The sequence below is a fragment of the Myripristis murdjan genome, chromosome 15 (assembly GCF_902150065.1).
Source record: "Myripristis murdjan chromosome 15, fMyrMur1.1, whole genome shotgun sequence".
In the NCBI taxonomy this organism is placed as follows: domain Eukaryota; kingdom Metazoa; phylum Chordata; class Actinopteri; order Holocentriformes; family Holocentridae; genus Myripristis; species Myripristis murdjan.
Window position 1 is genome coordinate 3,585,669 of NC_043994.1, and position 27,430 is coordinate 3,613,098.

At 41.2% G+C, this 27,430-nt stretch overlaps 1 protein-coding gene and 1 pseudogene across 1 annotated transcript; both read right to left on the bottom strand.

The window, feature by feature from the left end:
• Nucleotides 1-1,379: 1,379 nt before the first annotated feature.
• LOC115372864 (putative nuclease HARBI1) lies at nt 1,380-2,915 on the bottom strand (annotated as a pseudogene).
• A 2,626-nt stretch (nt 2,916-5,541) lies between these two features.
• Nucleotides 5,542-15,071, bottom strand: LOC115373177 (high-affinity choline transporter 1-like). The gene is made up of 8 exons (XM_030071457.1): nt 14,699-15,071; nt 14,197-14,313; nt 12,526-12,681; nt 11,230-11,378; nt 10,278-10,421; nt 9,767-9,920; nt 9,011-9,228; nt 5,542-6,239 (listed from the first exon to the last, which is right to left on the bottom strand). The coding sequence occupies exons 1-8, from the start codon at nt 14,880-14,882 to the stop codon at nt 5,679-5,681; spliced, it is 1,683 nt and encodes a 560-aa protein (XP_029927317.1). The 5' UTR covers nt 14,883-15,071; the 3' UTR covers nt 5,542-5,678.
• Between the last annotated feature and the right edge of the window lie 12,359 nt (nt 15,072-27,430).

Below are 27,430 nucleotides of genomic sequence, written 5' to 3' on the forward strand. Positions count from 1 at the left end.
TGACACACACAGGCACACAACACAAAGTTGAGTCAACTTTTATACATTCTAACTGGCTTCAGGTGTGATTTTTATTTTGCCAGCACCGTTTACTTGCCACAGGTGAGTTTAAACGAGCATCACATGATTTACCCTCGGTTTTAAAAGGGTGCCAATAATTTTGTCCAATCCATTTTCGGAGTTTTGTGTAAAAGGATGTCAAATTTGGCTTTTTTCTTCTGCTTTCTTGTATTGTTCCAATGCACATAAAGGAAATAAACATGTGCATACCAAAAACATTTCAAATTGCAACAATTTCTGGGAGAAATGGTGTATTTTCTGGAAAAATTCAAAGGGGTTCCAATCGTTCGTCCATGACTGTACAGTGCAGCTTGAACACACTGATTGTCAGCAAACTCTTTCAGCACCACAGATAATGACGTTAAGAGCAACATTGGGATGATTTTTGAGTGCTATGTGCATGTTTCCACTGTGTGCTTTGTTTTGGAAATGACTGTAAAAGGTTCAGAGCGTTTGTAGAATCACTCTTAGAAAATACTCTTGATCTCTAAGATAACCTGTTAGCCGGGCTTTCTCTTACTTATCTGGCTTCACTATTGCCTCTGTCCCATACAGAGGTGACTCAGGTGGAGGCCATGGATGATGAGGAGACGCTGTCTGCAGGCTCAGAAAGACCGTTGCTGGTACACTGTAGTCCGTAATTAACAGTTATATGCCGTTCATCCTGTTTTAACATAGATCCAGTGTGGACACCTGGCAGTTGCTGATGTATCTTTCCTTTCTCACTAATGGTAGTGGTCTGCACATGGGACTAATGGGTGTCCTCAAGTGCTCGCTATCTTAAAATGGATTAGCTGCTATGATGTATATTTCACCAGAAGAGGGAAATCCTCCAGACCCCGAGCCTGTGGCCTCCACCTCCACACAGTCCAGCAGGAGACAATCACAAGATGTAATTAACTTCAATTTAATGAGGCTAGTCAGTGTGACATTGGCATTATTTTAAAGCCAGCCATGCAAAGGAGCAATGCTTATATGGTGAAGAAACTGTATTATGTATTTAATTTGTTTCAGGTCGGAGCAGACAGTGTGAGATTGCTGTACAAAAGAAAACTGGAACTAGACATTGAAGACATTGGATAATGAATATAAAAAAATGAAAATGAAAAAACTCAAACTTGAGGTGGAAAAATTACAACACGAGAAGAAAGTAATTCAGTGATTTATTTTCAGGCAAATGAAACAGTTAAGATCAGTGATGTAATGTTTTTCAGACATACGCAACACTGAAACTCAAAATGTGCTGTTCTGTTTCAGGGGCGGGAGAAAAATTAAAACTGAAAAAAAAAAAAAAAAACTTTCTATGTTTACTTTTTCATTTAACTAAAAAAATGTTCAGTTATGGCCTCTCTCACAGCCCTGCCTGAAGGGAAATCAAGAGTGATGGGGTCTGCCACATCCGGGGGTGGGGGGTCATTGGGGGGGTCCTCTCCTTCCTGATTGTGGCAATGTTATGCAGAAGGACACATGCAGAAATGATCCTGCATGCCCGGTCTGGGGCCACCCTCAGGCCATGGATTCATGTAAACCGTGTCTTGATGACCCCAAAGGTCATCTCTATCCTGACCCTGCTTTTGGCATGGGCCACATTGAACCTCATTTGTGGCCCTACACCAGGATCAGGATAGGGGATCATAAGATAAGGCAGGCATGCATAGCCCCTGTCTCCATGGAGCACTCCACTGAACTGCCCTAAAGGTAAAAAGAAATTGCTTTGATAAGTGTGGAAAAAATGCTTAAGGATATAATCAAAATCTATAGCCACCAATGTAAATTTTTCATACCCTGCTCCAGCTTTTGGCACAGCAAAGACTCCCTGAATATGCGGGAGTCGTAGACAGACCGCGGCCACTTTGCTACCAAACTGGTGACCATCATTTCATGGTCACATGTCATCTGCAGAAGCATTGGGGATAAACTGTAGTTAGTGATCCTGCAATGAGTATTTAAAAGGACTCAAACATAGCAAGCCTACTACTGAAAAAAGTATTGTGTGGGCGTTTTTATACATTTGGACAGTTTAATTTAAAATGACTGACATAAAATAATATTGTAAGATGAATTCTACCTGAATGTTGAGACTGTGAAAGGATTTCCTATTCACAAAGTCAGCCTCATTCTCACCCAGATGGGCGGAGATGGGGATGTGGGTGCAGCCAATGGCACCCAGCACCCTGGGGAACCCTGTGAAAGGAATGTGCTGCATTTAATATACAACGGCAAACATCATAGGGCTTAGTCTACATTATGCAAATTACACATCAACCTAGCTTACCTGCAATGTCATAAAAGCCCTCTTTGATGCATTGCGTGGGCAGGTGGCCGGGAAAGACCACGAATGCATCGACAAGCTCAGTCAGGGCCCCCGCGACCTTGTGAATAGCTCTACAGACTGTTTTTCCCGAGGTTTTCGGCATCGCCAACAGAATACATGAAAGTACCTATGAATGAATGAATCAATGAATCAATCAATGATTTAGTTAAACAAACAGTTGATTAATGGCATTTTATCTGTGGCTTGCTTGCGACCCATCCAATGAGGGATTTAAAGACATCATAATAATTACAAACATCAATAAGAAATAAATTACCTGTGGCAAAAAACCTCAGTGCAATGCGCACTGTCTGTGGGCTGTCAGCGTGTGGTTGCGGAGCATTACATTACCAACGTAAGGCTCCAGCAGCTGACAGATGTACTGTAATCCCTCTCCCGAAAACCTGTACCTCTCGTAGAGTGATTGTTCAGGCAACTGGAACGGATTACAATGATCCCGAAATATTCTCTCGCGCCTGAGCACTCTTCGCACAAGTTGTGCACCAAGATCCACCGGGTTCTCATAAAACGGACAGGCCATTTTCCAAGAGAATTGATTGGTCAGTAGGTGGGGCTTTTCTACCTGCTGAGCTCTTATCCTGAACTTAACCTGCTCCGGAGCATATGTTACCACGGCAACGTAGCCCGATAAAAAGTAAGCCACCATTATGGTACAGAAAAGCCAGGGTTACGCCTGAAGTTAGCTCGCTAAGCCGAAATCCAGCTTTATGGTACAGGCCTCTGGTGTTATGTGATGTGCATACAAAAGAAATCAGTGAAATTAACCTTGTCTCAGTTTTCACCAGCAGTACAGATGTGTAACAGGTCACACTTCATTTTAGTGCACTGTGAATTTCATGGTCATTAACATTTTTGAAATTTCTTTGAAATTACCCCCACATTATATCAGTGTTTACCTCAAAGTTGATTGAAAACTGAAACTGAAACCAGAGGCCATCTGAAGGATGTGGTCTGGGATTGCTTCAAAACACACTCTGGAGTGGTTCATTTGAGAAAGGTAGTGAGAAATGTAACCCAGTGAGAAAGGTAACCCAACTTGCAAAAAGCAAATGAATCAAATGACTTCTTAAGAAGTCTTCTTAAGAGACCCATGATTTCTCCTCTGATACCCCTTTTCCACCAGGGCTGGTTCGGAGCCGGTGCCTGACTTAGCACCAGTTTTTTTGGTTTTCCACCGCCCGAGCTGGGGCCAAACTGGTGCCAAACTGGTTCCAAACTGGTGCTAGGCAAGCACCGACTCCGAGCAGGGGCTAAACAGGAGCCAGAGAAAGAACCGATGACGCGGCCCACCGCGTCATTGGTGGGCGGGGTTACAAAACAAAACAGGAACTGCGAACGCTATAAACATAAACAATAATCCCCGAGAAGCCGCGGGTTATACTGATTTTACAGTGGCATGGAACGCAGCTCAGCAAATTACATTTAAGGATGAGAAGCACCCGTTTTATAACTAAACGTAGCTGTCATTCGTTCCGATCGCGAATCCGACAGGTAGCCGGCAATAATTGTGTTTTTCGCCTCTGTATTGAAATGTAGGCTTGTAAAGACACAAGCAGTATTTGCATCGCTAATAAATCCAGATCCTGCTCCACCCGGGGCCAGAAACTGTATCGGGAAAGCAGCATTATATGCTTGACTGAGACGCGGCTCACGAACATCATCCCCGACTCACTAATCAGTCTCACCGGCTTCAGGACAGGACGGGCGGACAGAGACAGAGACGCTGCAGCCGCTGTATAGTATGAGTGTGCAGTTTTATGTGTGTTAAAGTGATGAAGCTGCCGTGACAATGTAATTTCCTGCAAAGGATTAATAAAGTATCATTCATTCATTCATTCATTCATGATGGTTATTGTGATTCTGAGTGAGCGTCTCGCGCACCCGTCATCACGTTTTCCGAAGACGTCATGACGTGGCTCTGAATTGGCTCCACTTGGCTCTTGACCGGTGGAAAAGCAAACTGGTTCTTCGTTGGCACCAGTTAAGCACCGGCTCTAGCACCAGCTCCGAACTAGCACCAGGTTTTTTCTGGTGGAAAAGGGGCATGAGTGTGACAATGTCTTACAATCTATATGTGTCACCAACCAGGACGCCAGAGTGTTGATCGACCCCTACGAGGTCCAGTCACTTTTAAAACACAGTTGTGCTAAAAAAGCCACGGGGCCAGACGGCATCTCCGCATTTCTTCTTAAAATCTGTGCGGAGTAGCTGACACCTGCACTGTGTCCTATTTTTCAGAAATCTGTAGATCAGCACATTGTCCCCACCCTCTGGAAGAAATCAGTCATAACACCTTTACCAAAAAAACCTTGTCCAAAGGAAAATAACGATTTTCGTCCTGTTGCGCTAACATCGAATGTATTCAAATGCTTTGAGAGAATCATGGTGTCATCACTCAAGAAGGAGGTTAATTCATTGCTTGATCCTTTTCAGTTTGCATATAAGCAGGGCCGTGGCACAGATGACGCAATTAACAGCATTACTCATCTGGTCACTAAACATCTGGAAGACCCCAAAGCTTATGTCCGGTTATTGTTTGTCGATTTTAGTTCAGCGTTTAACACGCTGCAGCCACATCTACTGATTGAGAAACTGATGAACATGAATGTTAATCCCTTTATACTGAAATGGTTCATGTCTTTCCTAACTAACCGTGTGCAGTATGTCAGAGTTAAGAATGCCCTATCGGAGCCCAGACTCTCCAGTACCGGTGCCCCCCAGGGATGTGTGAGCTCCCCTGTGCTCTTTACATTATATACCAATGATTGCACAAAAGTCCATCCTGATAACTACATCATCAAATTCTCGGATGACACTGCGATCCTGGGCTTGCTGCATAAAGATGGCAGTCCAGCAGCTTACCATTCCGAGATTTGTAAGTTTGTTCAGTGGTATGACTCTATCTGATGCTAAATGTAAAGAAAACTGAAGAGATGGTATTCAGTCCTAAAGCTGTGGATGACTTGAGGCCGGTGGTCATCCACAATGAACCCATCACTCAGGTCTCTTCATATAAGCAGTTGGGAGTTTATATTGATGACACACTCAGCTGGAGGGCGCATGTGGAGAGTCTCTGCTGATGCCTGCTGATGATTTTTGCTGCCAGGTGCTAATGGAAAAAGTGGAAGAGCAGGCTTTCATTGCTTTGATTCATTGTTTTTATTTAAAGATGGCTAATACGTTACATAATACATAAACAACATAAGAAAATAATCTTTTCTCCTCACACACCTTCTTCCCTGACCAATCATAAGCAACCTTGTCACTTTGGTTGAAACAAAACTTAGCATGAAGTGCTCATCATTGGTGCAGAGGCATCGATGTGAGAGTCATTTTTATTCAAGCTCCCATTGTCATCGTCTCCCTCAGCACCAGCAGCTGATGCTGGTTGGTTTGGTGACTGCTGAGCTTTAATTTTGAATACATCCCACTTCTCAGGAAGCAGGCCTTTGTTGAAGAGCAGAGAAGACAGGTAGGAGAACACCAAGATGGCAACAAAGGCACACAGCATGCACATGGTATTGACTGGAGCACACTGGACATAAACACCATCCTCATGAGTGCATCCTGGGAAGTGGATGACGGCTGGCAGTCCGATCATGGACTCTCCACACAACAGTCTCAACAAAATCCCCACCAGCCAGCCCATAATCGCTCCATACGCATTAGAGATGTTGAAGAAGAGGACGCACACCAGTTGAGGAAAGATAAAGACGTAGATTGTCAATGAACCGAGAAACCAGAACACTACAACACTATTTTGGAAGATGGTGAATGTTGTACCGATCACGCCCACTGCTATCACTGTGGCACGGATCACCCACTGGATCTCTCTCTCTGAAGCCTAGAGGGAGGAGACACAGGGAAGAAAACATGGTGAGATGATCAAGTCCTCTTACTCTTTATTTTGTTCTTTCCCCTCTCAAGCATTTTATGCCTTTAGCAAACACTCAAAAGTGTATTTTGAATACACTTAAAATAAAACTGAAATATAGTGTACTGTGAAATATATTTATGCATTAAAAGTTCACTTTATAAGCAATCACACTGTGAAGTAGGATACTTAAAGTTTGCTAAAATGGAACAAACACAAAAATAATAGCAGTGGTTCCCAACCCAGCCCTCAAGATCTCCCTGTCCTGCAGGTTTTTGTTTCAACTCTTTCACACCTGATCCATTTAAGGGCCTCATGCTGATTGGTTGAAACAGATCTAACTGAACAGGACGTGCATGAAGGTGCATTAACTGAGTCGTGTGCAAGAGTAGAGCTGAAACCAAAACCTGAAGGACAGGGGATCTTGAGGACTGGGTTGAAGACCACTGACTTAAAGGAACACTGTGTAGAATTTAGAGTGATATTTGGCGAGAAATGGAGTAGGCCCATAATATTCTTAAATATGTTTTGTAGTGTATAACCACATGGAATAAATAATCCTTGTATTTTCTTTTGCTTAGAATAAGCCCTTTCATATCTACATAGGGATCGGGTCAACTACAGTGGAGGCTGCCATGTTGTGCTGCCATGTTTCTACAGTAGCCCAGAAGGAACAAACCAGATGGCAGCTCTAGAGAGCGCCTTTTGCGTTTGTGCAAATGCATGGGTAGACCGGAAGTTGGCTAACAAAGATGAGGATAAATAGCTTGCAGCCCACTGGCTTGATGTTTAGTGTTATGAGAACTTGGAGAGAGTTTTTGGGACAGTTAGAGTCGTGAGAAGTTTCATAAATAGAGGATCATACCTATTAATTATAGCTGCTGCGCAGCAATGGTCAGGACCGGGCCATTTTAGGCAACTTTAGGCAATTCTGAGCAACAAGCGGAGAATAGGAAGATGAAAAGAAAGGTGGTATTCTAGTGTGTATTTTGCATTAGTTGAGGCTTGAGCTCACTTTCTGGCATGAAGGACAACGCTCTATATCACTGAACTAAAGTGCTAAAGCAAGGGTCAATTCATGTGAGGCTTCACAAATTGATTAAGCCAGTCACATGACAGCAGCTGCCAATACATGGAGAGGCAGATTTCAAATATTAAAAAAAAAAAAAAAAAAAAAAAAATGCCATCAAGACAAAAATCTGAAAATACACATATTGCATCTAGACAGCTTGGAGATGCTGATGATTTGTTTTTAACAATGATTGATTTGCTCCATAAGTGAAAAACTGATGTTTAAAAATGCCATTCTTCCACTGACTCTAATTGTTCACATGAGAGCAAAATTCAAAATGCTGTCAAAAACTGAGTTTTTGAGATAAAATTCTGAAATTCGCCACACATCATCTACCATGTCTCCAAAATTTTGTCAAGAATTTGCAAGTGTATGTTTAGAATACTGTTTACAGTCAAACATTTTGATGCACTGTAGGCTCAATTTTTGATAAATCAAAAATCTGTGTGGATCATTTGTGTAGGACAGTCTGAAGATGCTCTGTAGATAGTTTGGTGACATTTGAGCAAAAATTGTGGGAGGAGATAGGTTTAATAAGTTTCACAGTTTTTGAAAAAAAAAAAACGAGTGATGGATTTCATAATTTGCAATAGGTTTAAGTGTTGAAAAGTTTCTTCAGTATGGGGGCTACAATTTGGTGAAAGTTGCAAAGCTGTAGCACATGTTTGATTTGTTATGAATTTTCAAAGTAGGATTTCCTCGGAAGAAAGAAAGAAAGAAGAAAGAAAGAAGAAGAACACGCAGGAATACAGAGGGTCCTAGCAGCTTAGGCTGCCCGGCCCCTAATTAGCGCAAGTAAGAGCAAGGCAGGGCGAATCCTTCCGTTCGAAGAAGCGAAAGCATGAAGATGCAAAATGAATTTGAAACAGATGATGACAAAACATGGGTAAACATTGGTGTGGCCTTTCCCAGGTGGACATCGCTGATGAGGGTCAAACATTTTGACAGGGACGCTGAAGTCACCTGTTTTCTGCTGCGCAGGTAATGTAGACTACCAATGCTGATGCTATGTGGTGTGTGTTTGTTTCAGCTAGAACATGGCCATGGTATGGTAAATTCGTAATCCCAGTGAACATTGTACAAATCCGGCAGCATGGATATGTAACCTAGGGGGCATGGATTATAAATCTGTGAGCACGGTAACTGGCCGTACGCAGTACGGTCTGATTTATAAACCAAGAGTTCAGATTTACTGAACATAGGGAGCCCCTGTGGGCCTTTTTTCAGCTGAGCCCAGGGGGGCTCTGCACAAGCTCAAAGCTTGATCTGAGCAGGTTAGCACACAACAGAATGTATTCCAGGGGAATGGGACTGTATCATGTAGCATTTATATTCTTGATGTTGCTAGAGCTAAAGGTAGGGAAGCACACTGGACAAGTTGCCAGTCTATTACAGGGCTAACACAAAAATACACTCACACACATTCATGGACAATTTATACCGTCCAACTCACCTGACCTGCATGTCTTTGGACTGTATAAATATAGTACTACCTCAGTGTAAATGTATTTGTAATCTAGTAGTGCTACATTTTATGTTCCCAAAAAGGTGTTTTCTTGCCCAACAGAAGGATTTAGTCATGCTGTTTGTTGTAAAATTGTGGGCATGTAAAGTCCTTTGAGACTGTTATGGTGATATTGGGCTTAAATAAACTTGAGCTTTTCCTCACCTGGGTCCTCAACACGGTCTTGTAGATGTTAGAGGTGAATATGGAGGCTGCAGACAGCAAAAGAGAGTCAGTTGATGACATCACAGCAGCAGCCACAGCTCCAATACCAATAATCGAGATGTAGGATGGAGTGAGATGCTGCAGGACGAGAGGCACGACCAGAGCTGCCTCCCCACGCTCAAGTGGAGATGGAGAACCATAAGAAGTCAGGTTCCAGTCTGAAGCAAGAGCAGATATGACAAAAATATTGACACACATGCAGTAGGAAAAAGGGAGCATGAAAGATGATAAAGAAAACATACATTTTCAGTAAAACTGAAAAGTTAGATAAAGGTTGTAAAGGACTGTTACATTCCTGGACACAGAAAAAGTATAGGGTGTAATTTCCTATTCCTGATTCAGCTACTGAATACGATGACCGTTGCATCAGTGAATGCCAATGGCATTGAATGCCAGTGGCATTCACTGATGCAACAGTGAATGCCACAGTGCAACAGTGAATGCCACAGTGAATGCCATTTCAACTCCTTTCCCCCTCCAACAGAGGTACTAAAAACAAATGCCCCTTATCTCTCCATCTCTTCACTATTGCCATTGAACTTAAAGGGAAAGAATCACCAGATTGAACCCAAGCCACACATCATCCTTTTATGCTGATGACCTCCTTTTGTATGTTTCTGATTGAGTTTCACCTATTCCAGTTATGCTAGACATTTCATGTCTGGTTTTATAGGCTCTTGTCTTGGATAAACGTACCTGTGGAGGCAGCCGCTGCTCCAATCAAAATAGGGGGAAATGCAAATAAAATGATAGCAGCAGCAGCAACAAAGCAGCTTATCTTGGCTGTGGCTGAGGAAGATGCAGACAAAGTCCTCTGGTGGAACTCTTGACAGGCCAGGTTACTCAAACTCTTTAAAAAGCAAAGTATTAATTAAGTCAGAACTATTGATATAATGGTTTACAAACTTCATGGTTTGGTTCAATATGATGCAGAGGTGTCTTGGTTCAGTAACTTTCGATACAGCAAAAAAAAATATGAATACCGACGAAATTTCCTTGATTTTTAAACCATAATTAAGTTTAATCTTGCCTCATAACATCAAATTTAATCAGTAGATCACACATAACCTGGATGAGGGTTGGAATTGTTGATACATGAATATACATGTATCAACAATTATACATGAATGCACAATCCTTCATAAAAAAAAAAAAAAAAAAAAAAACAATCTTAATATTTCATATTATACATGATATTTAAGCTTACCAAAACTAGGAAACTGTCAGTCCACAGCCAGGCTCTTTCTGCCTCCAGTGTACTGATCCAGGGGGCCTGGAAGGTGTTGTTTCGAGCCGTCTGAGTGATGTCCAAAGTGCAGGAGTTCATCAGGGCAAAGGGAACACAGACCCACTACAGAGACACAAAGAATGTCTGTCTCACCAACCAAAGTTTGAAAGATTTGAATGAGATCCTTTAAGCAGATTTGATTTGCTCTTCTACAGCCAAACTGAAATAAAGGTTTCTTAAAATATTGCCTTATTTCACATGTGTAGTGTATTCAGTGTAATACATAAGTGAAGATTTCTGAAACATAATAAGCTTTTTCTGTTCTGATAAAGAGATTGACCAGCTAGGTGAAGGTCAAGTCAGATTAATTGTTTTGATTAGTTGTTGTTATGTGCCTATATGAGCGTGTTGAACATGTAAGGCTAAAGCTTCAGAAATCTCTTCCACCATGTTTCTCTAAAATACAGCATAAAAAGCAGCACATCATCTCATCTGTGTTGTTTAAATTTTGACAATAATTTCATTTAAATTGAATAGTGCTGCAAGCAGCGATTACAGGGTTCACGCCAACACAGACAGTTAGAAAATGAAAGCTTTTCAGCTTATTTAAAAATTTCCACCAAGTTTGGTGACATTTGGAAAAACTGGTGTTGATTTATGGCCAAATTTGCACCAGGCCATGTTTGGAACCGGTGGTGCCCCCTGTTGAGTGATGTCAAATTAGATTACTTGTGTGGTTCAACATTGTTATGAAACATATCCTGCAAGTTTTGTAATGATTGGACAAAGAATTGAATTTCTGGGGGGGTTCTTTGCTCAAGGATGATGTTTAATAAAACCTTGGCCCATATAGTTGCAGGATAATTTCAGTAACCAATATAATCTCAGTATAAAAGTATTAAATCTGAGACTGGGATGTAAGGAAACTCACCAAACTGACAAAAACGAGAATGAGCTGTATGATATCTGTGTAGGCCACAGAGTAGAGACCTCCCAGCAGTGTGTAGAAAATGGCCACTGCAGCAGAGATCCAGATGCTTATAGTGTAGGACAAATCCAGGATCACACTCATGGTAACACCTAAGACACAAACACATTAACAGTAAAACCACAGTTAGGAGTCACACACAAATCAGTCTGCTTTGTTATCAGCTACAATCATGACTGTGATCAAAGGAGCTTTTCCAGACTCTAAAGCTAGTTTCTAGCAGTGGTGTAGTCTACGTGATATGCAGGAATGCGCCGTATACCCACTAGAAAAGGTCCCGAATTTCCGTATAACCACTTCAAATTGCGCAGAGATGCGTATCAGTGGCTGTGTCCGAAATCACTCACTCACTCACTGCTCCCTACTCCCTATATAGGGAATTCAATGCAGTGGACTATATAGTGAACTCAACAGCGGGCCGTTTCGGACACTGCTTCGCTCGTTGCTTTGGCGACAACACACAACATAGAAAATACAAGGCAGATTTATTAGTTAAAAGGGACTGACAAACAGGTGTTTTGTGTTAATATCACGTTTTATTTATGCGACAGCAGTGACGTAATTAACGGCGCTGAGCAACGAGTGAAGCAGTGTCCGATTTCGGACACTGCCTATATATGAGGATATGAGGAATAATATATGAGAATATGAGGAATAAATGCCAGAACAGACATTTAAACAGTGGATTAAAAGGTTACTATATATATAGTAACCTTTTAATTCACTGTTATATAGTAACCTTTTAATTCAAGGTTACTATATATATAGTAACCTTTTAATTTACTGTTTAAATGTCTCTTCTGGCATTTATTCCTTATATTCCTTATTAGCGCATATCAAATCAGATAATGTGTGATATGCATGTGTAAACAGAATAATTCAAAGAACTTGTAATAGACTTTTTTTCTTGTCTGTGTGTGTGTAATCATCTTGTGAATTTTTATAGTGATATCTGAAAGTAAAATTTTGAACCCCTTTCCCTGTGTGCTAAAAACAGTGTTTTTTGGTAATATGTGGTCATAAATAGGTGATTTTCAAAACTTTCCACCAATGGGATTTCTTGGGACTTTTATTCCCTCACTCAGGACAAACTGAGGATACAGAATCAGTTGAGTTTGCTTCTCTTGCAATTTGTCCTAGGTTGACCCCAATTTTGGCCTAAAATGACTGGACTAAAATAATAATTCACATCTCTGTATACACATACACATGTTGTATTTGTCTGTACTGCTCACTTACCTAAACCAAGAAGTGTCGCTCCCATCCAAAGAACTTCAGCTGAAACTACAGCCAGTGACAGAAGAGCTGCTGGTACTTTTCCATACTTAATCTGGAAAGGATCCAGCATGGTCACATATTTTCTGTCTCTCATTGGCTTGGCAAAAAAAAGGCCACCTTAAAATATAAACAGAGGAGATGCTTTATCTTCATCTTCAATGGCTAAAAATGTATGTTACGTACTTTAAAAAAAAAATTTACATGACAACATACACTTGGATATTGCATTGTATTTTATTTTGTATGACTGATATTAAATGGTGGATGTCTGAGAGCTTTCTACAGCTCAGCGATAATAAATCTGACATTGTTTCATTCACCAACCTCAAATTTAAAAGGTCCTATTCTGTCCAATCTCCCTCAACACACTGACTGCTAGAGATCATCTGCTAATGTCAAGCTGGTAGCCAGAAATATGGGAATTCTGTTTGACTCAGAGTTTGCAAGTAAAATGAAAAGGGTTGTTCAGGTATGTTTTTCTGCGCCTGAGGAACATCTCTGAAATGATTTTTTTGTCTGCTGCTGACCATGAGAAGGTCATCCATGCATTCTTTTCCTCCCATCTTGATTACTGCCACTCCCTGTACTCTGGGTTAAGTCAGAAAACTCTCCAAGGTCTCCTACCAGGACAAAACGCAACAACTAGGCTCCTAACTCACACTGACAAACGTGGCCATATTAACACTATCCTCCCTCTCTTCACTGTTTGCCTGTCAGTTTTTGGATTGATTTGTAGATTTTATTGATTACACTGAAAGCTCTTCATGGGTACCTCCTTCTTACACTTCAAACTTGTTAACTCCAAATGACTCACAGCACAGCCTGAAATCTTAAGGGCTTTTACTCTCAAGGCCCCCTGGCTGTGGAATTCTCTGCTTGAGGACCTCAGGCTAGCAAAATCAGTATCTTCTTTTAAATCTCTTCTTAAACGAATACTCCAATGGAAAATGTAAATTATTATTATTGCCATAGTTATTATTGCTGTTGTTGCTGCTGTTGCTATTGTTTTAATAAGTCTTGATAGAAAACTTTGCTTGTTTGCCAGTTTTTGAGCACATTTGTCCATCAAAAAGAAATTCATGTTCACTTCCTCTGCATTGTCACACCATATCCACAGATTTGAATCAAGGTCGCTGGACAGTTCTCATCCAAGAAGCTTCTTCAGTTCTGACAGACTGGTGGGGAGTTCCAGCTATTTAACCTGGTATCATATCTTGTATAGGGAGGACAGATGGCTCAAAAGAGGAGTGAAGGAAGCTACCTAAGTTAAGATGGAGAAACCATCTCTCAACAGAGGACAAGGTCTCAGACACCATCTATCTTCAACCCACCACACTGTCCTGTCAACCCTTCCAAGGAAGTTGAACCACTCACCCTTGACCTCTGATGACTCTAAAAACCACTATTCACTCCTGAAGTCAAGTTACCCTCATGACCTACTGACAGAGACATCTCAGAGTTTACCTGTGTTTTATTTCACCCCCTTATTGAAGAGTACCCTGCCCACAGCTGTGATTGTGACTCAATGAAGATTGTCTCTCCTCAGTGAGGTGCTATTAGGAATAGATGCATTGTAGAGAAGGCTTCTGTCATAGGTCTATATTATATTTTCTCTCATATTGAAAGACTTACCAAGAACAAAACCGACTATATTTCCTACAGGGTAGTTCAAACTCCAGATGAGGCCCATAGAGGGAGTGTATACAGTCTCTGCTATTGCAGTAATGAAGCCTCCTCCAATCCAGGTAGCTGAAGGATGAACACACACACACACACACACACACAGAGGATATACTGTATATATAGTTAATTCATAATTAACAAATATTAAACACTACGTTAAACACAACATTATTATGTCGTGTTTAACGTTTAAATGTTTGAACAAATTGTACTTTGTTGCTTAGGCAAAATTGTTCATGCACTTTCACTTTCATGCAAATAAAGCTTTTGAATTTGAATTTGAAAATTTGAGAGAGACACAAAGACACAAAACTTTGACTTTCAGCACAAGTCAAACTTGTGACTACACTGGTGTTAGTATCTTGTTTATCTTTGTAACTGAAGGAAGTATTAATGGGAAATGTGTTTTTAAACAACTGAAGCATTCAAACATAACTCTCATTTTACTCACCTGTCATGGTGAAGAGTCCCACCACCCAGTTGATGTCTCGGTTTGCTAGAAGGATTGTCTCCATTTTGTTGCCTTGGTTCTTCTTCCTCTCTTTTTTTGCTTTAAAAGAAGCCCAGATGCCAATACCGAGGACCAGCAAGTAGAAAAACACCATCGATATCACTCCTGGGATGTTGAGAGCCATGGTGGACCAACTGTTGGTTGACTGACTTGACTGGTAGCTGATGTTTTACTGACTGAGCAGCTGACCAGCTTCACCTTCATTCCTCACATAGGAATGAAAGTGAAGGAGGAGCACAATACAGATGGAGAACAAGAAAAACAGAAACTTGGTACACCTCAGAATATATGGTGATGTCCTATTCAGCTGATACAAAGCCTGTTCAGTGAAATGTGCAAAAAATTGTAGATAGTATCTCGCTGCCAAGGACAATTTAAAAAAACACAAGCATTCCACCCTTCTGTAACTTTCCATTTGTCTCCATGCTGCAAAACAAAAGGAGAGGAAGAACAGGCAGAAAAGACAGAGCAGAGTACGGATAGGATAAAGGCAGACGGGAAGAGAAAGGAAGAGAACTTATAAAGCGTTGACAAACTTTCAGCCACCACTATATGTTGTCCTTAACAAGTGGAAATAAATTGAAAATAAATAGGAAATAACAGAAACACATCCATAGACAGGTTTCTAAAAAGGACGGCATATTTAACATTTTCTGCTGTGCTATGTACTGAGGGAGACATGACCCCTCCCTCCGCCCCCACAGAGAGAAGCTGTTCAAATGCTGATTTAGGGGCTGCAAAGTCTGTTTTTTAAAGACAGCAAAGCAACAAACAAGATGAACAGAACGAGCTACTCCCTAAGCTGTTACACCCTCCTACACAACACAATGGAGAGTCAAGTGCACATCCAGTCTGGCCCCCCTGTAACGAGCTGGCCGGGGGAGTTTCCTCAGCCTGTTGACCCACAGAGAAACACAGCGTCAGGAGGGACAGCACCTATGGTTTCAAACTCGTTCTCACTCTAGTTCTGGGAGTTATTTAAATCGGCATCAGCTGGAACCAGAGTCAGCTCCATTTGAAACTGCTGTGTATGTGGTGGTGATTTTTTTGTGATAGTCTACAGCCAGCAGAGGCGGTCCTGGCTAGTTTTGCGCCCTGGGCGAAACATCCTGTTAACTAAGAATAACACACTAGAAATTACTCATAAAGCTATATCACATATAGCTTACAAAATGTCATGTCAGTGTATAGGAAGTTATTTAGGTTACCATAGACCTACGTATAGCAAAAAAATTAAAAATTCCACAGTCAGGACGTATTGTTTACCAAATCCACAGACTAACAGGCCAATGTGAACTTGCACTTGTTGTGTTGCAAACACAAACTAGCCTATGGGTGAAATTAATTCCATGACATGATGCCTAAAATTCTAATAGTTGCTAGTTCAGCAAAACTAAAAACCAAAAAAAAAAAAAAAAAAAAAAACTTCTGTGGCTAAGTGGCAACATATTAGCAAGAGGCTAATAAATAGGGTATAGGCTAGTGTTTCATTACATGCACAATTAACGTCACGCATAGAGACTTGCATACCTTTATCTTTTGAACGTTTCTCCTCTTCTTCTCTCCTTCTCTTTCTGAACTGGGCACCTGATGTTTTTTTTGGCCTTTTGTCCATGATACTCCATTGACTTTTGTTGTTGTTGTTGTTGTTGTTGTTGTTGTTTTTGTTTTGTTTTGTTTTTTTTTTTTAACATAACCCAATAAATTACATGTAGCTATAAGGGGTCTATATTAATTTTATGAATGAAATATAATTTATTTGGAAGCAGCAGTTTGTGTTGTTTGGCCTGGGACCTTTCATATCAGAGGTTAGTCTATCCCCCGCCCCCCTCCCCTTTGCTTTTCCTGAGACTCACAACCTGCGCACAGCGTCTGCAGTCGCAAGTTGATCCCCCGCGCCCCCCTCCCCCTTGCCTTTTCTTCTGACACACACGACCTGTGTACATGACTCTCAGCAGCAAGTTGACGTGATAGTAGGGGCGCCTTAGCGCCCACTGCACCAACTTGACATGGAAATGAGCGATATTAGTCTAGAAACGTTTTTTTTTTTTTTTTTTTTTTTTTTTGCGGACGCACTTTTTTTTTTTTTTTTTGGACGGCGCTTGTGCGCCCCCAAGTAGATTGCGCCCTGGGCGGTTGCCCACATTGCCCATAGCAAAAACCGTCCCTGACAGCCAGGCTTAAATACATGATTGCCATTTCAGCATTGATTGTTGATTGAAATTGTCATGCTACTGATCGGTAATCAGTAAGAGCCGACCACTACAGGCAGTTAGTAGGCCTCTCAGTCTTCTGTGTTGCCCTTGTTCACGTTGTTCACATCACCTTCTCACTTATGCTTTCTCTTCTTTTATTTCATTTATCTCTCTTAAGCCTTAATTGAAGCAATTGAAGCAATAAGCCATGAGAGGTTACAGTCTAGAATCACTGTAAAGCATGGCCACTCAAGTGAACCGTGACAAGAAAATATTTACTGATAACAAACAAATCTTTTTCAAGCAGCGTAGTTCTGTGGCAACATGGAACTAAGGTAGATCAGTAACACTGGCTCTCTGGTACACCTAGAGAAGAAAACAAAACAAAACAAAACAAAACAAAAAGTCTATTTGATTTGATCTATTTGATTTGGTTTATTTGATTTGATTTGATTTGATTTATTTATGGATAGAGTTAAAACAAATCCAAAGGATGACATGTAAAAGTGCATGCACTTATTTCCAACATGGTCCTTATAGATGTAAACACATAAGACAACATTTAACAACCTCTACACACATAAACACACACACCATCTCAACATCCGGAGGCATAACATTCATTAAATCAATTCAAACAAGGACGTACTTGAAAAATAAATAGAGATGAAAAAATAAGACATATTCACTAAAAGTCTGTAAGTCTATCCCATATAAAATCCTTCACCTGATTTCTAAAGACTGTTTTAGAATTTAATAATTTGTGGGGCAGTGGAAAACTGTTCCATAACAGAATTCCTGTAAAGAAAAAAACTACTTGAAGCTGCATTTCCTATTCTGGGAAGTTTACAGGAACGGATGCTGGGCCTAGTGTTGTACATGCTTTGACCTAGTGTATGTTGCTGTTGCATAATAAACACAGCTGTATCATGCCAAGGCACATAACTTGTGCTACATTATAAAAAGCAGTTGAGAAGGAATAGGAAAAATAATAACAGCTTAAAAAGAAGAGTGCAGAGTGCATATCTCTGCCAGGCGTAGATCCCCTGTTTGAGACTATGGGCTGAGACTCAGTAGCCCATTGTGCTCTCAGAAACTTTTCAAATTACAAATTAAATTACTGCATGTTTCTAATATTACGCAGTACAATATAGAAAATATACCACAAAACTCCCAAAGCCTCTCGAGTTTAGCTGTTTCATTATACCTGCAGTCTGGAACCTGTGGCTCAGCAGCAATGTCTTTGCCAGAAGTCATATGGCTTTAGAGAGGACCCGTGTTTCAAAATAGCACAAATTAAAACAAGATTCAACTATATTCTCTCCCTCCCTCTCTCTCTCTCTCTCTCTCTCTCTCTCTCTCTCTCTCTCTCTCTCTCTCTGTCCCTCTCTTAGTCATAATTCATTATTTCTGGGCATTTGCTAAAGAATTTAGTTTGCGTTTGTTGATAAAATCACTTCAGTGTCAACAGTAAGAAATTGCTTCAGAAACAGTTGGATGTGGTGGCCACCAACAACTGGCTTTGTACCACTTCATCTGAACAAACACATTTGTCACATTTGTCACATTCTTCTCAGCAAAGGTTGTTTTGTTGTTGTTGTTTTTTTTTTTTTTTTTGCTATTCCAACAAAAACAACACCAGGTCTGAAAACAGCGAGTGAACCATGTAGTCTAACTGTCCCAGCTTCATTTCTTGATTTTCCAGAATGTGAAAAACAAGATTCAGCCACATAAGTATTATAGCATTCATCACCCCTGTCAGTACAGTAATGTGAATGTGAAGATTAAAAAAAACAAAACAGACTTTTGTCTATGAACTTCAGCCTGACTGCTGATAGTATTACAGATACCGTGTCATGGATTGCTCTGGTTCTCTTTGGATTAACTGGCAAGCCAAAACACAGCACAATTTGAAAAGGAAAAGCCGATTTCTCTCCTCTCTCTCATGTCTGTCTCTATCTGAGCTGTGTGAGGATACACATGGAAAGTTACAGAGGGACGGGTGGCCCAGTTTGTTTTCTAAAATAGCCCTTGGCTGCTAGACACTACATTTCACAGATTTCCAGCATTATTTACATCCAGTTGACCTTTAAACACTGTCACTGTTAAGGCAGTAGAACAGGATTTAAAGTGGAGAGATTCATATGCAGCACAGTGGCTCCTGCCCGGGGCTCTTTCTGTGTGCCGTTTGAATGTTCTCCCTGTGTTTGCGTGGGTTTCTCCCACTATGTTAGGTTGATTCTCCTGGCAAAGAACTGGGGTTTGGCCCTGGGTGCTGCACAATGGCTGCCAACTGGTCCTAATGCTTAGGATAGGTGAAATGCAGAGAACCTATTTCACTGCAAGGATGAATAAAGGATAACTTGAACGCAGAATGAGTAGCTTGCAGTTTGAAAAACACAACATTCAAAGGGGCCAAATGTCTTAACAGATCCTGAAGAAAATGTTCAGTCCACTGATGCTTTTATTACCTTTTAAACATCACAGAGACCCTTATCAGTTGTTGTTGTTTTATCACTTGATCCTAATGTGTGTGTTTTTACATTTTGTGTCATTTTATCATTTGATAGTTTATTCATAGATTTTACCTTGATTTTATGATTGCGTGTTTTGTAACTTGGCATGGGTTGTGGTTTTGAATTGGTTTTACTGGTTTTAATGATTTGTTTATGAGGGTCAAGTGAACTGATACAGCTGAGACTGATTGAGGGACACACCCCTGGACACACGATTGGGGAAGACTACAGTGGGAACAGGTTAATTGGGGTAACCCCACACAGTGTGTGTGTGTGTGTGTGTGTGTGTGTGTGTGTGTGTGTGTGTGTGTGTGTGTGTGTGGCCATTTTTGAGAGGGTCGTGCTCTGAGTGCGGTTGTTTTCTGTTTCCTGCTGAGGCTGCCTGAGGGAATGAGCCACAGGGCCAGAGCCGAGACCCGGTGGACCCAAGGGCCCGTTGCCTTACTTGCCCCCCCTCAACACTTGAGTAGCCCATCTTTTGGTGGACTGATAGTGCTCCCCTAGGACTTTGGACACTTGATTGTGGGCTGTAACCTATTTTGCATATTAGCTGTGGTGCTGTTTTAGTAAGTTTATCCAGGATTCCTAACATTTTAAAAAAAAACCTGTTCTGTTATTCCTTGCATTATTTTAGTCATTTTATCTTGTAATTTAAGTAGTTTTATTCAATTATTTAACCTCCACACGGTATCTGGTCGTTCTTAATTGTGGAAACTACCTTTACTGCTGGTATAAAAAAAGAACCTCACACCCTTGTGTGACATTTTTCTTACTCTTCTTAATATATCAAAATAAAGCAACAGTGCTGTTTTGTGCTGAACAGACCCAGCTCTGTGTCAGAATCAGTCTTCAGTGTAAAGACTGCAATTATGATTGTGAAAGAATATATTAACCTTTTTGCATCATGTAGTAATTTACAGGCAGGCACCTAAGGGATGAAAGAGCAGGCAGTTGGCAGCTCTGAGGCTCAGGTCAGAGCAGCAGAGAGCAGGGACTCCAGGTGACGAGACAGCAAATATGTAGAAGACAGTACATTTCATCCTGCCACTGAAATCTACTTGTTAGTTTCCACTCTAAAAAGTGTTTCAGTGTTTTCACATTTATTACCCTTTGAAAAATAATTCTAACAGTCTAGCAATGTGCTTTTTGAAACTTTTTTTTTTTTTAAATCTCTCTGTGAGGGAGCTGCAGGCACTCCCTCACTAAACAGGTGCACAGTTCCATTATGCAAACCCCAAACACATATATTCTTATCTGATTAAGATGTGTTATTTGAGTAGTTTTTGTTGTGTCGATCTGCTAAAGACCAATCCTATTTAGTGGACTGATACACTAGTTGGTCTGTTTTCAGATATTTTCTTTGGTTATGTTGTTAGATCTGCTTCTGATCTTTCTCTCTCTGAGGTGGTTCCTGAGATCAACATCCTCATGAGAGTGTTGCTGATGAGGACCAAGTAAACTGAAGAGAGGGGGGATGTTGGGAAGAAGTTAAATTTTGTTGATTTATTGTTTAGTTGTTAAAGATATAGTAAACTGAGGCCTGTATCACGAAGCAAGCTTAGTTTTCGCTGGATTACTCCGACCTATCCGGATACACTAATCGAGATCATGGTGATCAGGGATAACCGGTATCACGACGCTGGTTATGAACTCGCTCATTCGATCCAGGTTTGCCTCATCAAGAGCCGTGAACACGCATGTATAAGGGGCGGGTTCCGAGGCAGCAGACCAATCACAAACAGGAGCGACAACGAAAAAAAGCACAGCGTATGTCACGGCGGAGGAGCAGTGTATTATACTGGAAAAGTATGAGGAGGAAAAACAAAATTTACACACTAAATCGAACACCATGGCTGCCATGAAGAGAAGGCGGAATGCATGGCAATGTAGCTATTGCCGACTGCATAAATGCGCAAGTTACACATCAATGGCTCAAGTCCACATGACACTGAAATCCATGAAATCACTGCACTGCACAGATATGCAGCGTGTATGACAGGTATAGTTTAATTCCTTCAGGTGTGACCCCTCAGGGGTTAAAAGGACGTGGGAGCAAGTAAAAACACAAAAACACAACACAAGAACATCATTGCATTTGGTAAGTTTGCCTTTTTAGTCTGTTATACAGGCTATAATAAAATAAAGCGGACGCCAAAATTCAGTCATGTCAGTGCATCAGGTTGATAGCCTGAATAAAATCAGACACTGAGCTGTGTTAGAACAGGAACAAAAGGCAAATATAAAGGCCAACTCGCCCTCTTGAATGAAGGGTACAAATGATCCTTTTTCACATTTGCATCAGCAAGTTGTCAATCAGGCCCATTCTCTCACCCAGGAATAATTTTCCCCAAAAAATATTTAGAGCTAATTAATTGTGCCATTTTAAATGTCCCTAAAATGTTGTGAAACGCCTCTAAATATACTTTTAATTATCAAATTTCCTTGAATGATCTCTCATTTCTGTGTTCCCCTCCTACAGAGTGTCAGCTCTGTATAGCAGGCAGCTGTTAGCCAGGCTGAAGCTGCTTCACATCAGTATTACGTCCTTTCCCTCATACCGAGAGTTGTCGGCAAAATGTTACGGATATGACCGGTCAAGCAAAATCCTTTCACGCCGTAATGCTCTCCTTATTTGGACTCGTTGTTCAAGGGGATCCTCAGTGATTGGGCAAGCCACGTTTTGGCAAACAGCTGATTGGCCAGGGGGCGGTGCTTTATGTAGGATTCAATAGGTTTCCTATTAGTCCAGTCATTTTAGGCCATAATTGGGGTCAACCTCGGACAAATTGCAAGAGAAGCAAACTCAACTGATTTTGTATGCTCAGTTTGTCCTGAGGGAGGGAAAAAAGTCCCAAGGGTTCCATTGGTGGAAAGTTTTGAAAATCACCTATATATGACCATATAATACCAAAAAACAGCCTTTTTAACACACAGGGGAAAGGGGTTCAAATTTTTACTTTCAGATATCACTGTAAAAGTTCACAAGTTGATTACACACACAAAGACAAGAAAAAAAGTCTATTACAAGTTCTTTGAATTATTCTGTTTACACATGCATATCACACATTATCTGACAATCACATACAAGGATACAAGGAAGTTTATTTGTCATTATACAACAGGTTGTATAGTGAAATTAAAATGTGGTTCCCTCTTGATTGATTAATTGATTGTATAGAAAATAAAATTATTAAACACAGAGGAGTGCAGATAGTGCATTAAGTAGTCTCACAGCCTGAGGGAAGAAGCTGCTCTGTAGTCTGGTGGTACGGCAGCGAATACTTCTGTATCTTTTGCCTGACGGCAGCTGGGTGAACAGGCTGTGGCTGGGGTGGGTGTTGTCTTTTAGGATCCTTTTGGCTCTGCGCAGGCACCTCACCTCCCTGATATCACTGATGCTTGGTAGATGGGTGCCAATGATGTTTTGGGCAGTTTTAATCACTCATTGCAGAGTCTTCCTGTCCTGGGCCGTGCACATCCCATGCCAGTTTGTGATGTTTCCAGTCAGGATGCTTTCAATCGCTCCTTTGTAGAAGCTGACAAGAACTAGGTGTGGGAATTTTGCTTTCTTAAGTTTTCTTAAGAAATACAGCCGTTTCTGAGCTTTTACATTTTACATACATTTTACAATATATATAATATTATATTGGTATTAACAGAGTTTTCGTGTGTAACATGAGGTGAGGCGGCGCTGTGTTGTGGAATTCTCCAAAACATTATGACTCGTTTTAAGACGCAGCATTTTATTCTCAATCTCAACTGAAATACTATAAAAATAAAATATAGCATTACATTAGACTTTCTAAGTTTGAGTGTTTGGAATGTGCTGATTGGAATGTGGAGTCACTGAAAGTGTTTGTGATGTCACAGGGAGATGTGATGTCATGAAGAACGTGATGTCATCAGAGGATGGAGGCACAAAATGAGCAGACGGGCTGCAGATCGCCTCACACCAACCTGCTCTGAGCCGCGTGCAGCACAGTTGAACAATTAGCTGAGCTACCTGCTGTATATTATTGTGAAGGTAAGGAGCTTTTAATCTGAAAAGGTGGTCCATGCTTGCAGTCAGCTAGATGACTGCAAGGTGCCGCTCACAGGAAAAGCTGAAAAGCATCTGGTTGAAATTTCAGTGTTTAACTTGTGTTTGTCTTTTCAAACTGGACACGAAAGTCTGCCAGCTGTGCTTTTTAAGGGTTTAATTCGTGTGTTTTCACCAGTGTATTTATTATAATATCTTATTTTATTCTGGACTATTATGTATGCTGGACTCTGAGCAAAACAGCTGATTCATGATGCAGTACACGCATGTAGATGTGTGAACATAGAACTGAAATTAATGATTTGGCCCCAGATCAGCCCTATTGTCACTGACAGGTGATCCAGCTGTTTGCGTCACTATTGGACCGACATCTGGTATCAATATATATCAGTATTGATATTGGATCAGTGCATCCCTTGTTTTTCCTCACAGATCTGATGTGTCTGTTTGAACTGTGTTTCCGTCTGTCTGATGTTTGACTCTGGACAGCAGCCACAGTCTTCATGGCTGCAGCTTCCTTGGTAGTTCTTGCTCTGTGAAGTAAATTGTGTTTCCACATGAAATAAAATGTGCAATATAAACAAGGTTTTTCTTCCTCACTTTAGCTAAAACATGGAGGGGCTGCAAGGACATCCCGAGACCCCTGAGATCTCCAAGACCACTCCGCCCTGCGAGACCACTGAGACCTTCGCAATGCGCTTTGCCCAAACTAAGATTTTCTGGACTTGGATACAGGAGCAGCAGGACTCCTGCCAGAACACTCTGATCTCCAAGAGTTTCAACAACCCTGAGACCTCAGAGACCCTTGAGATCTCAGAGACTCCAAACAGATCTGAGACCTCCAAAATGTCCTTCACTCAAGCCAAAAACTTCTGGGCTTGTAGGCTGGACGAGCAGGGCACCTGCCAGAACAACAAGGCTCCTGTGAAGACTCCTCACAACACTGACACCTCCAAGACCTCCAGCATCCCTGAGATCCTTGAGACCTTTGAGACTCCTGAGACCTCCGAGGCTGAAAAGTGCTTGGCTTGCAGGGAGGAGCAGCAGGACGCCTGCCAGACCTCCAGCAGCCAGCAGGAGCTGAAGGAGCCCAGAGAGGCGGCCCTCCAGAACCCGGAGGAGGAGGCTCTCCTTCAAAAATTGGAGGAGGCCATCCTGAAGAACCAGGAGCTCTCCAGCAAACTGGAGGCTGAGACCAGAGCAAAGGAGTTCTATGAGACTCAGAACTCAGGCCTCAAGGAGAAGATCGAAAGGCAAAGGTACATCATCCTCAAACAAAAGACCATGGCCCGGCGGGACATGCACCTGCTGATCAGGGCCAAGAAGGATGAGAAGTGCCTTTTCCAGACGATCGGGAAGCTGGAGTCAGTCATCAAAGAGAAGGACTCCGAGATTGGGGAGCTGGAAACAAAGCTCAGTGCAGAGGAGGAGGAGAAGAAGAAGGTCCTCAGCCAGCTTGAAATGCTCCAAAATGAGGATGCAGAAATCAAGACTGAGCTTAGCGCAGAGGAGAAGGAGGAGGAGGAGGAGAAGGAGGAGGAGGAGGAGGAGGAGGAGGAGCAGAAGGAGGCCCTCCACTGCAGCAACGCGTCGGGCGTCAACTCTGGAGACAGAGATGAGGAAAAGCCTCGCAAAAAAAAGAAATCCAAGTTTCGCATCTGGGTGGGAAGAGTCATCAAGTTCCTGACTCCTCGAAGGAGGAGGAGGGAGTAAAATCCCACCCCACCACACACACACACACACACACACACACACACACACACACATCCATTACATGTCAGTCCATTCTCCTTTGCAATTACCCCCCACCCCAAACACAGCATCCACAACCCCCCACCCCCCACACACACTATCCACAACCTCACCCTCCTCAAAAAAAAAAAAATAATAATAATAAAAAAAAAAACATAAAAAAAATATTCACCTGTGGTCTCCTGCGTTTAAAGAGTTAAACTGACTATCTGATCTGCTATGCGCTAATAAGGAATATAAGGAGTAAATGCCAGAACAGATATTTAAACAGTGAATTAAAACGTTACTTTATATATAGTAACATTTTAATTCACTGTTTAAATATCTGTTCTGGCATTTATTCCAATTAATAATCAACTTGTTAATTTATATAGTGATATCTGAAAGTAAAATTTTGAACCCCTTTCCCCTGTGTGTTAAAAAGGGTGTTTTTTGGTATTATATGGTCATATATATATATATATATATACATTTATAAATGTAGTTACAATTAATTAAATTATGTGGACTCAAAATAATGTACAAAGCAAAATAAGGCAAGCTTCTGAATCACAAAAATAAATCTCATCTTACAATATGTAGGCTAAGCAGTTGTCAACCTACTAAGCTCCAATGCTATAGGCCTATTATATGCGCTCTATCACTCTATCTATCTGCAGTGTCGTGCAATGCCACAATTGCATGGCAATATCAATTAAATGTGTTCTTCCATAATTATGAGAGACTGAGAGGAAGGCACATAGCCTACCCCTACACATAACAGAGTGACAATGATTATATCACATGAGCCATTTTGAAACAATTATGATTCATGGTCACACACCATTAGAGTAATATAATTAAATTGATTATATCCTAATGCATTTATTTTCATGTTATTTGAATGTAGCGTAATTTGAAATTCGTCCATATACTAACAGGTGTTGACTTAACAAAGTCAGAGGGACTGTGAAGCTGGGGTTTAACTCTTGTGCTTGATGAGGAGATGGAAATCAGGTGCGTCACCTGCAGCAGCTACCAGCTCCCCACAACCGCCCCTGAGGAGACACACACACACACACACACACACAAGGGAGGGGAAAACACAGCAGGGAAACTGGCAGAACTGATGTGGATATGACAACTTCATTAATACTGGGCAACTGGATGGCCTTCAGAGGCCTGTACCATAAAGCTGGATTAACATAGCCAGGCTTTCTCTTACTTATCTGGCTTCACTTAACCAGACATCAGCACTCTGGATTTTCAGTACCATAAAACCGGCTATCAACTCGCTAATTCAACCCAGGCTTTTCCAATCTAGATCTGTGCGCGCTCACATAAAAAGGGCGGTGTTTGCTGCATGCGACCAATCGCAGACATGGAAAAATCTACCCGAGCCGCATACTTTACAACAACGGAGCAGACAATAATCATTAATAAATACGAGGAATATTAATCAATAATCCAGGCAAAAAGCAACACAGTTGCAGCTGCCAAAAGCCGCAAGGAATGCTAAAAAAATCACCGACTGTGTCAATGCGTAAATTAGTGGGATTATAATCTGACTTCCCCACCATGACGGCATGAGTAGATCTGACTGCAGTAACATTTATGTGTTCAGTAAATGAATGTGTCTCCCACTCAGCCATACACTCCTGCAGAGGAACTGGCCCTCTCTAACAGTGAGGGTCGACCCTTGGTGGAGGTCTGCCCTCAGTTTGAGTTTCGTCAGAATCGTCACTTTGATTCAAATGGTTTTTATATATCATTTTATAAACCATCTGACGCCTCGTGTTTATTCTGCCGGTTAAAATATTATTTCACTGTCACTTAAAGACTGTAAAACATTTGGCACCAACTCTCATATGGACTTTTCAGGGCAGACACCCTAAATACTAAATATGAGCAAACTAATGGAAACCTAAAGGAGCCCAGAGGCTGGCGTGTATTTTATCAAACTTTTATTTAACCCTCTGAATTAAATTCCCCTCATTTATTTTCAAAAACATTTTTAAAAAAAATCATTACATCAGTCCATCAATTTTTGGTTGGACAGTGCAGTAAAGTAAAAAAAAAAAATTGTAAAATGTATTAATTTTATAAAAGAAGAAGAAAGGGAAAATGGGCAGGCCATTTTCCAAGAGAGCTGATTGGTCAGTAGGTGGGGCTTTTCTACCTGTTGAGCTCT

What these genes read in the sequence shown, in the direction of transcription:
- LOC115373177 (XM_030071457.1), bottom strand. Translation starts at nt 14,882, where the DNA reads ATGGCTCTCAACATCCCAGGAGTGATATCGATGGTGTTTTTCTACTTG. An exon ending in TTCTCGTTTTTGTCAGTTTG is followed by an intron (nt 10,422 to 11,229) that starts GTGAGTTTCCTT and finishes GTGTCTCTGTAG; the next exon opens with TGGGTCTGTGTTCCCTTTGC. An exon ending in AGACCGTGTTGAGGACCCAG is followed by an intron (nt 6,240 to 9,010) that starts GTGAGGAAAAGC and finishes TCCTCCCTCTAG; the next exon opens with GCTTCAGAGAGAGAGATCCA.